The sequence below is a fragment of the Elephas maximus genome, chromosome 5 (genome assembly GCF_024166365.1).
Source record: "Elephas maximus indicus isolate mEleMax1 chromosome 5, mEleMax1 primary haplotype, whole genome shotgun sequence".
NCBI lineage: Eukaryota > Metazoa > Chordata > Mammalia > Proboscidea > Elephantidae > Elephas > Elephas maximus.
Window position 1 is genome coordinate 149,415,364 of NC_064823.1, and position 15,610 is coordinate 149,430,973.

General features: G+C 41.0%; 1 protein-coding gene and 1 pseudogene across 1 annotated transcript in view; one reads left to right on the forward strand and one right to left on the reverse strand.

The window, feature by feature from the left end:
• The first annotated feature begins 982 nt into the window (after nt 1-982).
• Nucleotides 983-7,643, forward strand: LOC126076761 (hypoxanthine-guanine phosphoribosyltransferase-like; annotated as a pseudogene).
• Nucleotides 7,644-13,998: 6,355 nt separating this feature from the next.
• The window catches only part of CD38 (CD38 molecule), a 47,623-nt gene continuing 46,011 nt past the window's right edge, over nt 13,999-15,610 (reverse strand). The window contains exon 8 of the mRNA XM_049886464.1: nt 13,999-14,347. Coding sequence (XP_049742421.1) covers nt 14,329-14,347 — 19 coding nt within the window. The 3' untranslated portion in view covers nt 13,999-14,328. The remainder of the gene's footprint in view (nt 14,348-15,610) is intronic.

Genomic DNA, 15,610 nt, shown 5'->3' on the forward strand with positions numbered 1-15,610 from the left:
CGTGACAACCTTATGTATAACAGAATGAAATGTTGCCCAATCCTGTGCCGTCCTCACAAAGGTATGTATTTTTGAGCTGATTATTGCAGCTACTGTGTCAATCCATCTCACTGAGGGTCTTCCTCTTTTTTGCTGACCCTCTACTTTACCAAGCATGGTGTCCTTCTCCAGGGGCTAGTCCCTCCTGATAACATGTGCAAAGTATGTGAGATGAAGTCTCACCAACCTTGCTTCTAAGGAGCATTCTGGTTGTACTTCTTCCAAGACAGATTTGTTCCTTCTTTTGGCAGTCCATGGTATAGTCAATATTCTTCGCCAACACCGTAATTCAAATACATCAATTCTTCCTTGGTAAAATATGTATAACTTAAAATTTGTCATGTTAAGTGTGCAATTCAGTGGCATTGAGTACATTCACAGTGTTGTGCAACTATTGCCATCATCTTTTCCCAAAACTTTTTCATCAGCCCAAACAGAAGCTGTGCCCATTACCCGGTAACTCCCTCTCCGCCTTCCCCTTCAGCCCCTGGTAGCCGCTGACCTACTTTCTGTCTCTCTGAATGTGACCAGGAGTGGTTTTACCACAAGATCTTCACAACAAGCTGGAAAAGAGGTGCTACTTCCTCTATTTTCCACCCAAGATGAAGTGACATACTCAAAGTCACATAATTAGTTCATGGCAGAGTTGGGGTTCAGACTCCAAGTTAAGATGATCAGTCATCCCAGTTTGCTCGGACAGAGGGGGTTCCCAGACATGGGACCTCCAGTGCTAAAACTGGGACAGTCCCAGGCAAAGCCACAGTCACATCCAATGCTCTTTCTGCTAGACCACTCTATTAAGAGCTTACGTGGGTGGATATGAGATGGCTTGAGCATATAACCAGTGTTTATGACATGAAAATTTCAAAGAGCAGTTTAGAAATAAATTTTTATGCTCCTCACCCTCGACCAGATCTGTCATGGCAAGTCACACCTCCATGTCATGATGAGTGATGCTGAACCCGGTTGTTGTTGTTAGCTGCCTTCAGGCTGGCCCCCGACGGTATGGCAACCCCAGGTGTTACAGAGTAGAACTGCTCTCTAGGGTTTTCTTGGCTATAATCTTTATGGAAGCAGTTAGGCCTTTCTTCCATGGCACCGCTGGGTGGGTTTGAACCGCCAATCTTTAGCTTAGCATCTGATTGCAAACTGCTTTCACCACCCTGGCTCCTTTGAACCAGGTTACAGCCTGGATTTATTTTGTTTGTCTAATCATTCCACTGAAGATTTACAAAGAGGTTTATTCCTCATGGATTAATCACGGACAGGGCAAAATGGCTTGCTCTTGAAATCCTATGAAGGAGATAGGAGGCCACCATACTGTAGCTTTCTGTGTGCTCCAGGGGCTATAAATTGTTCATTGACAGGCTGAATTATATCACAGCATTGAACAGATGTAGTGCTACATCCGTGCCTGTGACTGCAGATTTTGTCAGACTGAAGAGCTTCTGTAATGACCAATCAACTGGGGGCATAAAAGTAACTGGTGGAGATGGCTTCACAACTTCAGCTGGGAAGAATGCCTTGATTGTTAAAGATACATTCAACACTGGCAAAGCAATGCAAACCTTGCATTCATTGGGCAAGTGTCATAATCCAAAGGCAGACAGAGTCGCAAGTGTGCTGGTGAAAGGGACCCCTTCGATCTGTTGGCTATAGACCAGACCGTATTGGATTTGAAATTCCAGATATGTGTGTAGTATATATATACACACACCCTATATTTGAACTTATGCCTCGAGCATTATAAGGTCAAGAACCATTGCAGTAGGAAAATAGTGAACTTAGGAAGCTAGAAAAAGGGCATGGGGACCTTCGAGTAAGTATGATGGCAGGCACAATTTGGGATGGTGAGAGAAATTTCTAGAGCAAACACTGATAGAGGGAGGAGACAGGGAGTAACAAATTTTTTGAGTAAAGTTTGAGGTTTATGAGCAAACAGTAATCCAATAGAGAAGTCACTTAGAAGAACGGGATACGGGGAATTTGTTTATATACATAGTGTTTTCATTGACTAACTTTCAGAGGTAGGTCACCAGGCCTTTCTTCTTCAATCAGACGGATTGACACAGTAGCCACAACAATGGACTCAAGCATGCCAACGACCATGGTGATGGCACAGGACCAGGCAATGTTTCATTCTGTTATATGTAAGGTCATCATGAGTCAGGGCCGAGTCCATGGCAACTAAAAACAACAAGAACATTTATATATGTGGGCCAGAAATTCCATAGGGAAAGAGATGGCTGCATGATCAATGGAAAAGTACCCTAAGTTGGAACTACAGAGAGAAAGGAGGCAGGGATGGGACATCATGTGAATGCAGACACAAAGGTGGCACAAGACGAGAAGAGCGCTCTGGCCTCCAGGTCACCTCCATGAGACCCTTGGGCCCTCCACAGTGCAGCGTGCAAACCTCAGGACCAGGATCCTCTAAAGTCTCCAGCAGCTCTGAACTTGAGCACTTACAGGAGTCTGCTTGGGGGAGGCCTCTTGCAAAATGATTTCTACTCTGTCCATTTCTTCTTTGGAAGGGGATGCAAAGAACAAAATTTTTCCAGCAAAGTTTTCCAGTTCAAGGGGTATCCTGGTAAGCATGGAAGATACATTAGAGAATCCAGAAATCAGCAATCAGTCCCAAAAATAAGGTGAAAAGAGCTTGAGAGAAAAAGAACCAAGTCTCCCAGTCCACTAGCAAAGACCTGTTTCTGAAGATACTCTGCAGATGGTGTTAATTGAAACTTAGGACAAGTCTGATCTTAATCAAAACTTGTCCCAAACACTCATCCTTGTGTCCAGCCAGCATTAAATTCCCATGGGATGTGCCTAAGTAGAAAAGGGGCTAATGAAGAACCCCTGGAGTAACCACAGTAGCTGCAGCCACAGCAGCTCCTGAAGGAAACTGGTCTTAGTGGATTAGCAATCAGGGTGAGGCAGAAAGGAGCTAGTATTGATTGAGTCCTTGCTCAATTTATAGTTCTAAAATGTATGAACAAGAAAAAAAAGGGGGGGGGGCTGAAAAATCAGCAATCTGAAATTCCATCTCAGGAAACCGAAGTTAAAAGCCCGAAGAAATTAGAAGGACAAAAATAATAAAGATCAAAAATAAATGACATAGAATGAGAAAAATCAACAAAACTAAAGGCTGATTCTTTGAAAGAATAATAAAATCGATAAACTCCTAGCAAGATAATCAAGAAAAACAAACAAACAAAAAAGGATTACGAGAGAGGGGAGCAGTTAAGGGGTTACAAGGAAGGAGGGGGTGGGGAGGGAAAAACACTAACTAGACAATAGATAACTGGTAAGTTTGGTGAAGGGTAAGACAGAACACAATACTGGGAAAGTCAGCACAACTTGACCAAGACAAGGTCATGGAAGCTTCATAGACACATCCAAACTCCCTGAGGGACCGAATTACGGGACTGAGGGCTGGAAACCATGGTCTCAGGGGATATCTACCTCAGTTGGCATAACGTAGTTTATAAAGAAAAAGCTCTACATCCTTCTTTGGTGAGTAGCATCTGGGTCTTAAAAGCTTGTGAGAGGCCATCTAAGATGCTCCACTGGTCTCGTCCCATCTGGAGCAAGGGAGAATGAATGAAATCAAAGATACAAGGGAAAGATAAGTCCAAAGGTCTAATGGACCACAACTACCACAGCCTCCACCAGACTGAGTCCAGCATAGTTAGATGGTGCCCAGATACCACCACTGACTGCTCTGACAGGGATCACAAGAGAAGGTCCTAGACAGAGCTGGAGAAAAATGTAGAACAAAATCCTAACTCACAAAAAAAAGATCAGACTTACTGGTCTGACAGAGACTGGAGACACCCTGAGAGTATGGCCCCCAGACACACTTTTAACTCAGTATTGAAGTCACTCCTGAGGTTTACCCTTCAGCCAAAGATTAGACAAGCCAATAAAACAAGACTAAATGTGCACACCAGCCCAGGGTCAAGGCCGAGAAAGCAGGAGGGGACAGGAAAGCTGGTAATGGGAAATCCAAGGTCAAGAAGAGGAGAATGTTGATACGTTGCGGTGTTGGCAACCAATCTCACAAAACAATATGTATATTAATTGTTTCATGAGAGACGAATTTGCTCTGTAAACCTTCATCTAAAGCACAATTAAAAAAAAAAAAAGATCAGCAAGTTAAAAGGTAAAAAAAAAAAAAAAAGGAGAAAACACAAATTGCCAATATCAGGAATATTTTTAACTGCTTACTACATATATGGAAACCCTGGTGGCGTAGTGGTTAAGTGCTACAGCTGCTAACCAAAGGGTCGGCAGTTCGAATCCACCAGGTGCTCCTTGGGAACTCTATAGGGCAGTCATACTCTGTCCTATAGGGTCGCTGTGAGTCGGAATCGACTTGACGGCTCTGGGTTTTTTTTGGTTTTTTGGTTACTAAAAAAAAAAAAATTTTTTTTTTTTTTTTACATATATAAGACACTGAGCATGACAAGTAGGAGGGAAAAAAAGTATCTTTTTTGAGGACATCCAGAAAAATCACATTCCAGGTTCTATTTTATGCAATTTAATCCAATACCCATTTGTTAGCAAAGAACATAAGAAACTCTAAGTTTGGTATTAGAAGCCTAGAAAGGGAGAACATGTATACTTTGGACCCATACGACTAAATTAAAATCCAGCCTCTACCTTGACCTAAGTCCCTGGGTGGTGCAAACCGGTTAAGCGCTCAACTACTAGCTGAAAGGTTGGTGGTTCAAACCCACCCAGATGTACCTCAGGAGACAGGTCTGGCGATCTACTTCCGAAAAGTTACCTTGAAAACCCTATGGGGCACAGTTCTACTCCGCACACATGGGGTCTCCGTGAGTTAGAATCGACTTGATGGCAACTAACAACAACCGTGAACCAAGTGTGTGACTTTAGGCAAATTACGTAATTTCTCTGAGCTTCCATTTTCCTATCTAACAAAGCATTCTTGTTGCCATAGAGACCCTATAGGACAGAGTCGAACTGCTCCATAGGGTTTCCAAGGCTGTAATCTTTATGGAAGCTGACTGCCACTTCTTACTCCCACAGAGCAACTGGTGGGTTCAAACCACCAACCTTTTGGTTAGCAGCCAAGCACTTATCCACTGTGTCACCAGGGCTCCTACCTAACAAACGGGTGGTAATAATACCAACTTCAAGGGATAGAGACTGTATTAGTCTCCTGCGGCCACAGTAACGAAGTATCACAAGCTGGGTGGCTTAAACAACAGAAATTTATTATTTCATAGTTGTAGAGGCCAGAAGTCCAAAATCAAGATATTATCAGGGCCATGCTCCTTCCTTGAGTCTTCAGTTTCTGGTAGCCCCAGGTGTTCCTTAGCTTGTGACAGTATCATTTTAATCTTGGTCTCTGTCACCACATGATATTCTCTTTGTCTCTTCTCTTCTTACAAGGACATTAGCCATATTGGATTAGGGCCTAGCCTATTCCAGTGTGGTCTCGTGTTAACCTAACTAATTACATATGCAAAGATGCTCTTTCCAAATAAGGTCACATTCATAGGTATTGGAGATTAGGGCTTCAACATATCTTTTTGGAGGATCCAAATCAACCCATAACAAGAACAAGAAATATAATGCACCTAGCACCAAAAAAAAAAAAAAAAAAAAATCTGTTGCCATCGAGCCTATTCAAATTCACAATGACCCTATAGGACAGAGTAGAACTCCCCCATAGGGTCTCCAAGGAGCAGCTGGTGGATTCAAACTGCTGACCTTCGGGTTAGTAGCTGAGCTCTAAACCACTTTGCCACCAGGGTTCTGTAACTAGCACAGGGGTAGTATAAATCCTGTAGAACACTTTTTCCAACATGACTCAAAAACCTGGAGTTTATAGTTTGACTATCCACTGGAACAAAACAAAAATATATTCTGAGACAAGGTTATTTGTGTGGAAACACAATGTCCTCTGATAAACTTGGGTATTGGTCTTTCATTACTTCCCTGTTCTAATAAGAGAGGTTTGGGACTTCCAGCCAACGTGGTGCCATAGACAGAAACACCATGCCATCCTTCCACAGCAAAGACCCAAAAAACTAAGCAAAATGGAGACAAACATCAGTCCTGGAACCCTGACTGTCAAATGAAGAGATAAAGAACTCAGCCAAGCTCCGAAAGGAATAAGAAACTGACAGAGAACAGAGAGGTAGAAGAAATACTCGCAGAGGTCCCCTATCAGCTAAGGAGGCACAGATTTGCCATCTTGGGCTCCTGTCAGAGATCAGTGGACAGGGAGCACAGGAAAGCAGCTTCTCAGAGCTCCCAGCAGGAGACAGAGCACCCAGTAACCAGCAATATATGCTTTCCCACCCCCATCCTCTCCCTGCTGCTCTACCTCCCTGCTTCCTGGCTGGCAGCAGTGGCTCAGCTGGCCAGGAAGTACAGCGACTGTGTCACTTGGATTCACCCCACCCACACTGGAGAAAGTCAGACAGGGAGTACGTGAATGCAGCTTCACAAAGTTCCCAGCAGGAGACAGCCACCCAGTAGCCAGTGATGTATGCTTTTCTAAGCCTCACCTCCCCACCACCACCCCCGACCCCCAGCCTCCTCTGCTTCCCTCTGGCCACAGTCTCTTGGCCTAGGGCAACTGCTTCTGCCCCAGGCCACTTGGATTCACCCCACCCAGAGTGCCGTTAGTCTGTTGCAGACGCTGCTTTTTTTCCATTTCTTTTGGTTTCTTCTGTGCCTCCCACAACCTCCCCCTTCTTTCTCTCAAACACCTGGCTCCGTGTGCCATCTTTGCTTCCTTTCGAAAGGCTGTGAAGCAATTCTCGACTGGGGAACCACTCTCCTGGCCCGAGAAACCATGCTGATGGGATCCCTAAGGCTTTTTGTGTGTTTGTTTTCTTTTGTTTTGCCTTGTTCTGTTTGTTTGTTTTCTTTTTCTTTTCACTCCTTGGGAGCCCCTTCTAGCCAGGCTGCACTGCACAGCTTAGGAGCCACTCCCCCAATCTGCACAGCAACATAGGTAGAATCTCCGGAGTTATCTATCTCTCTTTCTCTCTTTATTTCTTCATTTCTCAGTTCTCCTCTCTCTGTACTTACCTTCTTTTCCTGTCTCATGAATACCTGACACTGTGCAACATCTACACCCCCTCTAGGCTATACTGCCCAACCTGGGAGCCACTTCCCTGGTTTTTACAACTGTACAACCGGAACCCCAGGGGGATTTTCTTTTCTTTTTTCCCTCCAAATTTTTCTCTCATTATTTTTTTCATCTGCACCCTCTTTTTTCTTTTTTTTTTTTGCCATTTCTCTGTTTCTCATTACTCCACTCCAATGGCAAGCTCACTTAGAACTCTTTTTTTGTTTGTTTGTTTCTTTGTTTTTGGCTCCTGTTTCTCTCTCCTCTTCCCCATACCCATATTAGCGCCACACATCACAACCTCTCCTCTCCTTCCTGCCTACCCACACCATGCACTGAACATCACACCCCCAAGCAGTACAGGCAGGGCCTGCTACAACCTGCCCAGCACTGATTCCCAGCCCACCCTGTTGGCCCCAGTATGTGCCACAAATAACCCATCCCAGCCCCTCCCCTTCAGCTAGACCTGCCCTGCTGCATCAAAGCTGAGTGACTGCCGTGCCCATTGGACAAGAAGGTGAAAGGTATTGTGCCAACAGACAAGTAAACAGCAAAGAACACACAGCCCACTCGCTCAGACATAACCAAATAAAACAAAAAAGCAAGACAAAACAAACAGATCTACAATCAATAAACAAAGAAAATAACTATAGAATGTCCCAAAGACAACAGACAATATCAAAACTTATTTTAAAAAAGGATGAGATGGTTCAGCAGGTATCCAAAACAAAACACCAGATAACTTTCCAGTAGAAGAAAAGTCACTAGAATTACTTGATAGGGAATTTAAATGTCTAATATACAGAGCTACCCAAGAGTCAAAGCAAAAAGCAGACAAAAATGAGGAAAAAAATAGAGAAGTTCATGGAAAATACAGACAAAAAATGGAAGACTTCAGGAAAATCATACAGGAACAAAATGCCAAAATAAATTCACAAGTAGAAATCATATGAAAACAACAATTAGAAATCCGAAAGAAAAAAACAAGATTTCAGAAATGAACAGTATCATAGAGGGGCTGAGGAGCAGGTTTGAAATGATTGAAGACAGGATCAGCGAAATTGAGGACAAATACTTGGGTACAACTCAGTTTGAGGACAATCAGAAAAAAGAAAGAAGAAAAATGAAGAAACCCTGAGAATTATGTGGGATACAATTAAAAGCAAAAATCTGTGAGTGATCGGAGTTCCAAAACAAGAAGAGAAAACAGAAAACACAGAAAGGATTATTGAAGAATTGCTGACAGAAAACTTCCCTAATATCATGAAAGATGAAAAGCTGGCCATCCAAGAAGCTCAACGAACCCCATATAGGATAGACCCCAAAAGAAAATCACCAAGGCATATCATAATCACACTCGCTAAAACCAAAGACAAAGAAAAAATCACGGGAGCAGCTCAAGAAAAACAAAAAGTCATATACAGAAGGGGAAAAAATAAGACTAAACTCTGATTATCTGGTAGAAATCATGCAGGCAAGAAGGCAATGGGATGACATATATAAAACCTTGAAAGAAAAAAATTGCCAACCAAGAATAATATATCCTGCACAACTCTCATTCAGATATGATGGTGAAATTAGGGCATTAGGGCATTTCCAGATAAATAGATATCAATGGAATATGTAAAAACCAAACCAAACTTACAAGAATTATTTAAGGGAGTCCTTAGGTCTGAGAATAAACAACATCAGACCACAGCCTGAAGGACTCAAGATTGTACCAGCCAGATACCAACCTAGGAAATGAACCCTCAAGGACTATCCAAAAATGAAAGAATTACAACAGGAAACCAGAGAGGTTAATCTGTAAATGATAACAATGACAGAATAATAAAAGAAGGAATAAATGGTGTAGGTATAGAATTTTCTAATGGAGAGGAAGGCAAGGCAATACCAAGTAATAATAGACTGGTTCAAACCTAAGAAGATAAGGGTAAATATCAAGGCAACCACAAAGAAAGTTAACAAACCTACGTATCAAAATAAAGATAAAAAACATAAAGCCTCAATAAAAACAAAAGAAATCCACAAGCAAAGGGAATTCAGCACAGGAGAATAAAAGGACCAAAGAAAATGTCAGCACTACAAAATGGCAGCAATAAACTCACACCTACCAATAATTACACTGAATGTAAATGGCCTAAATGCACCCATAAAGAGACAGAGAGTTGCAGAATGGATTAAAAAACAGGGTCTATCAATATGCTGTCTACAAGAGACACACCTTAGAAACAAAGACGTAAATTTATTAAAAATCAAAGGATGGAAAAAACTGTATCAAGCAAATAACTACCAAAAAAGCAGGAGTGGCAATACTAATCTCAGATAAAATAGACTTTAAAACTAAATCGACCAAAAAAGGCAAAGAAGGGCACTATATAATGATTAAAGGGATAATCCGTCATGAAGATTTAACCATAATAAACATCTACACACTGAATGACAGGGCTCCAAAATGCATAAACTCTAACAGCACTGAGAAGAGAAATTGACAATTACACAATAATAGTAGGAGACTTCAACAGACCACTACTGGTAAAGGACAGACATCTAGAAAGAAACTCAACAAGATACAGAAGAGCTAAAGGGCACAATCAGCCAACTTGAATTCACAGACATATATAGAACACTCCACCCAACAGCTGCAAAGCACACACTTTTTTCCAAAGCACATGGAAAGTTCTCCAGAATAGACCACTTCTTAGGCCACAAAGCAACCCTCAACAAAATCCAAAACATTGAGATAATACAAAGTATCTTCTCTGACCACAATGCCCTCAAGGTAGAAATTAACAACAGAAAGAGCAAGAAAAAAAAATCACCCTGCTTAAAAACCACTGGGTATTAGAAGAAATCAGAGATAGTACCAAAAAATTCCTAGAATTAAACAAGAATGAAAACACATCATACCAAAACCTTTGGGACACAGCAAAGGCAGTACTTAGAGGTCAATTTATAGCAATAGATGCACACATCAAAAAAGAAGACGGAGACAAAATCAAAACATTAGCAACACAACTTGAACAATTAGAAAGAGAACAGCAAAAGAAGCCCACAGCCACCAGAATAAAGGAAATAATAAAGATCAGAGCAGAAATGAATAAAATAGGGAATAGAAAAACAATAGGAAGAATCAACAAAACCAAAAGTTGGTTCTTGGAAAGGATCAACACAATCGACAAACCACTGGCCAAATTGATAAAAAGAAAAACAGGAGAGGATGCAAATAACCCAAATAAGAAAAGAAATGGGGACTATTACAACAGGCCCAAATGAAATAAAAAGGATCATAACAGAACGCTATGAAAAACTATACTCCAACAAATTTGAAAACCTAAAGGAAATGGACAAATGTCTAGAAGCACACTACTTACCCAAACTAACACGAAGTGTTGAAAATCTGAACAGACCCATAACAAGAGAAGAGATAGAAAAGGTAATTAAAAAAAAAAAAAAAAAACTCCCAACAAGAAAAACCCTGGCGCAGATTGCTTCACTGGAGAATTCTGCCAAACATTCAGAGAAGACCTTACACCAGTACTACTCAAACTATTTCAGAACATAGAAAAAGAAGCAATACTGCCAAACTCATTCTATGAAGCCAGCATAACCCTGATACCAAAACTAGGCATAGACACCACAAAAAAAGAAATTTACAGACAAATATTTCTCATGAAAATAGATGCAAAAATTCTCAACAAAATTATAGCCAATAAATTCAGCATCATATCAAAAAATAATACATCATGGCTAAGTAGGATTCATACCAGGTATGCAAGGATGGTTCAACATTAGAAAATCAATCAACATAATCCACCACCTAAATAAAGGAAAGAAAAGAATCACATGATCATCTCAATAGATGCAGAAAAGGCATTCAACAAAGTCCAACCCCCCTTTCCTGATAAAAACTCTCGATAAAATAGGTATAGAAGGGAAATTTCTCAACATAACAAAGGGCATCTATGCAAAAACCAAGAGCCAACATCACTCTTAATGGAGAAGGGCTAAAAACATTCCCTTTGAGAACAGGAACAAGACAAGGATGCCCTTTATCACTACTCCTATTCAACACTGTGCTGAAAGTTCTAGGTAGAGCAATAAGGCAAGAAAAAGAAATAAAGGGCATCCAAATTGGTAATGAAGAAGTTAAACTGTCCCTATTTGCAGATGATATGATACTATATATAGAAAACCCAAAAGACTCCACAAGAAAACTACTGGAACCAATAGAAAAATTCAGCAGAGTTGCAGGATACAAGATAAACATACAAAAATCAGTTGGATTCCTATACACAAATAAAGAGAACAATGAAAAGGAAATCATGAAAACAATACCATTTATTAAAAAAAAAAAAAAAATAGCCCCTGAAAAAATAAAATACTTAGGAATAAATCTAACCAGGGATGTAATGTACCTATACAAAGAAAATTTCAAAACACTACTCCAAGAAACCAAAAGAGATCTACATAAAGGGTGAAAAAAAAAAAAAAATACCATGCTTATGGATAGGTAGACTGAACATTGTGAAAATGACAATTCTACCCAAAGAGATTTACAAATACAATGCAATCCCAATCCAAATACCAACAACATTCTTTAAAGAGATGGAAAGGGAAGAAGCCCCAGATAAGTAAAGTGCTATTGAAGAAGAAGAATAAAGTAGGAGGACTCACACTACCTGACCCCAGTACCTACTATACAGCTACAGTAGTCAAAACAGCCTGCTACTGGTACAGCGACAGATACATTGACCAATAGAACAGAATTGAGAACGCAGATGTAAATCCATCCACCTATGGTCAACTGATCATTGACAAGGGCCCAAAATCCATCAAATGGAGAAAGACAGCCTTTTTAACAAATGATGTTGGCAAAACTGGATGTCCATCTGCAAAAAATGACCATATCTCACACCATACATAAAAACTAGCTCGAAATGGATCAAAGACCTAAATATAAAGCCAAAAACTATGAAGTTCATAGAAGAAAAAATGGAATCAATGCTAGAGGCCCTAATACATGGCATTAACAAGATACTAAACCACAATCAACAACACACAAACTCCAGAAGATAAGACAGATAACTGGGATCTTCTAAAAATTAAACAGTTATGCTCATCAAAAGACTTCACCAAAAGAGTAAAAAGAGGACCTACAGACTGGGGAAAAAAATTAGCTATTAGAAATCAGATAAAGGTCTGATCTCTAAAATCTACGGGAAAACCTAACACCTCTACACCAAAAAGACAAGTAATCCAATTAAAAAATGGTCAAAGGAAATGAACAGACACTTCACCAAAGAAGACACTAAAGTGGCCAACAGACGCCTGAGGAAATGCTTGTGATCACTAGCCATCAGAGAAATGCAAATCTAAAGTACAATGAGATACCATCTTACCCCGGCATTACTGGCACTAATCAAAAAACCAGGAAATAACAAATGTTGGAGAGGCTTTGGGGAGATCAGAACTCTTATGAACTGCAGGTGGAAATGCAAAATTATACAACTATTTTGGAAAACGATATGGTGCTTCCTTAGAAAGCTAGAAATAGAAATACCATATGATCCAGCAATCCCACTCCTAGGAATATATCCTAGAGAAATAAGAGTCATCACACGAATAGACATATGCACATCCATGTTCATTGTAGCATTGTTCACAACAGCAAAAAGATGGAAACAACCTAGATGCCCATCAACAGATGAATGAATAATCAAACTGTTGTACATATACACAATGGAGTATTATGCAACAATAAAGAACAAGGATCAATCTGTGAAGCATCTTATAACATGGATGAACCTGGAGGGCATTAAGCTGAGTGAAATAAGTCAATCACAAAAGGACAACTATTGTATGAGACTATTACCGTAAAAACAGATGAGAAGGTTTACACACAAAAAGGAACAATCTTTGACGATTACAAGGGATGGGAGAGGTGGGGATGGAAAAAACACTAAATAGAAAATAGATAAGTGGTAACTCTGTTGAAGGGTATTTCTTTTTTAAGACAGTACACAATACTGGGGAAGCCAACACAACTTGTACAAGGCAAGGTCATGGAAGCTCCATAGACACACCCAAACTCCCTGAGGGACCGAATTGCTGGGCTGAGGGCTGTGGGGACCATGGTCTCAGGGAACATCGAGCTCAATTGGCATAACATAGTTTATAAAGAAAATATTCTACATTCTACTTTGGTGAGTAGCGTCTGAGGTTTTAAAAACTGTGAGTGGCCATCTAGGATACTCCACTGGTCTCACCCCATCAGGAGAATAGAAGAATGAAGAAAACTAAAGATACAAGGGAAAGATTCGTCCAAAGGACTAGTGGACCATATCTACCATGGCCTCCACCACACTGAATCCAGTAAAACTAGATGGTGCCCAGCTACCACCACTAACTGCTCTGACAGGGATCAAAACAGACCGTCATGGACAGAGCTAGAGAAAAATGTAGAACAAAATTCTAACTCAAAAGAAAGACCAGACTTGCTGGCCTGAGAGAGACTGTAGAAACCCTGAGAGTATGGCCCACGGACACCCTTTCAGCTCAATAATGAAGTCACTCCCGAGGTTCACCCTTCAGCCAAAGATTGGACAGGCCCATAAAACAAAATGAGACTAAAGGGGTACACCAGCCCTGGGGCAGAGACTAGGCGGCAGGAGGGAACAAGAAAGCAGGATCGAAAAGGGAGAGTGTTGACATGTTATGGGGTTGTTAACCAATATCATACAACGATGTGTGTACTGACTGTTCAATGAGAAACTAGTTTGTTCTGTAAACCTTCATCTAAAGTACAATAAAAATTAAAAAAAAAAAAGAGGTTTGGTGTGGTCATTTTTAATAGAAAGGATGTTACCAATACGTAAACAACATCAAAGCATCATATGAAAATGAAGTAATTTAATATAAAACTTTCATTCTAATTTTATACATTTTTTCTTGAATGTGAGGCAATCAAAATAAAAATGATGCTGATGTCATAAGTTATTTTCAGACTTTCGGGGTTGACGTTATGACAGAGGACCATCCGATATCTTCAGCTGTACACCCAGTTGTCTCCTGAGTAGCACACATTGAGGTCTGCAAGGGGTCCCAGATCTGAAGCCCCCATGCAGACAAACTCATCTCACAGGACGGCAAGACCAGTGCTCAACGTGGCTCATACACTAGACAAGGCGGGCAGGCCTATGACAAGAAAGCAAAAAAGGAGATCAAGAGGTGAGATGATACATCTGTGGTTCAGTTCACTAAGAAGCCCCTTCATTTTAAACAGGAACATGCATGGATCACTTAGAATCCACACAAGTTCTTCTCCAACCAGGACAATGTCTACTCCAAGAGCAAGGTCTAGTCCAGGAGTGAATGACTTCACTTGTGGTCCAATTTAGCTTCATTTGCAGTCACTTGTAAAAAACAAAAGCCAAGCACACTGCCGTCGAGTCGATTCCAACTCAAAGTGACCCTATAGAACAGAGGAGACTGCCCCATAGAGTTTCCAAGGCTGTAAATCTTTATGAAAGCAGACTGCTACATCTTTCTCCCAAGGACCGGCTGATGGGCTTGAACCACCGGCCTTTCAGTTAGCAGCCCAGCGCTTTAACCACTGTGCCAGCAGGGCTCCTTCAGTCACTTGTAAACCATAGGATAAATACTGAAAAGGGTTATGAAACCAGAGGTCTGAGTTCTAATACGTCACAGATATGTGCTACAAATGTCAGCTGATGACTAAGAGACAACAGAAGTGTCCAGCTGGGATCAAAACAAAAAACCAAACCAGTTGCCATTGAGTCGATTCCAACTCACGGCAACCCCAGATGTATCAAAGCAGAACTGTGCTCCACATGACTTTTTTGTTTTGTTTTGTTTTACATAAGGTTTTCAATGGCTGGTATTTCATAGATAGATAACGAGGTCTTTCTTCCAAATCTCAGACCAGGGACCTAGGCACCCCCATATTTTTGATGATTTGCTTTCTCCTTTTCAGAAGCCTCCTAAGGGCATATTGGGTCATAGGATCAGTGGGGGCACAGAGGTTATAAATTCTCTACTATAAGGCTAGAGGCCATCAGCAAGACATTCCCTGGAACCTGGGTGGAACTGAGGACCATACTTCCTTTGCACAACAGGTGAATGACACACTTAGATGGGGGAACAGAAACAAAACCGGTTTATTGTTTCTGTTCCCCCATTTAAGTGCTGTAGAATATTGGTGTTCTTTTCCTGACAGCTTCCAGATAGGAAGTCCTGGGTAGGAGCCAGCTGACCGATAGGAAATTCAGGCCATTTGAGAGACAAGGGCCCTCAGCAAGAATCCCTTGAACCTGGCTTTCTGTCTTTGTGACATGGTTGATGGGAGAAGGTGGGGGCAGGAAGGAGACAGGGAAAATATTCTAGCTTCTCCATCCTCTGTGAAACTTTCTCTGTGCCGCCGTCTCATTCTAAACTATT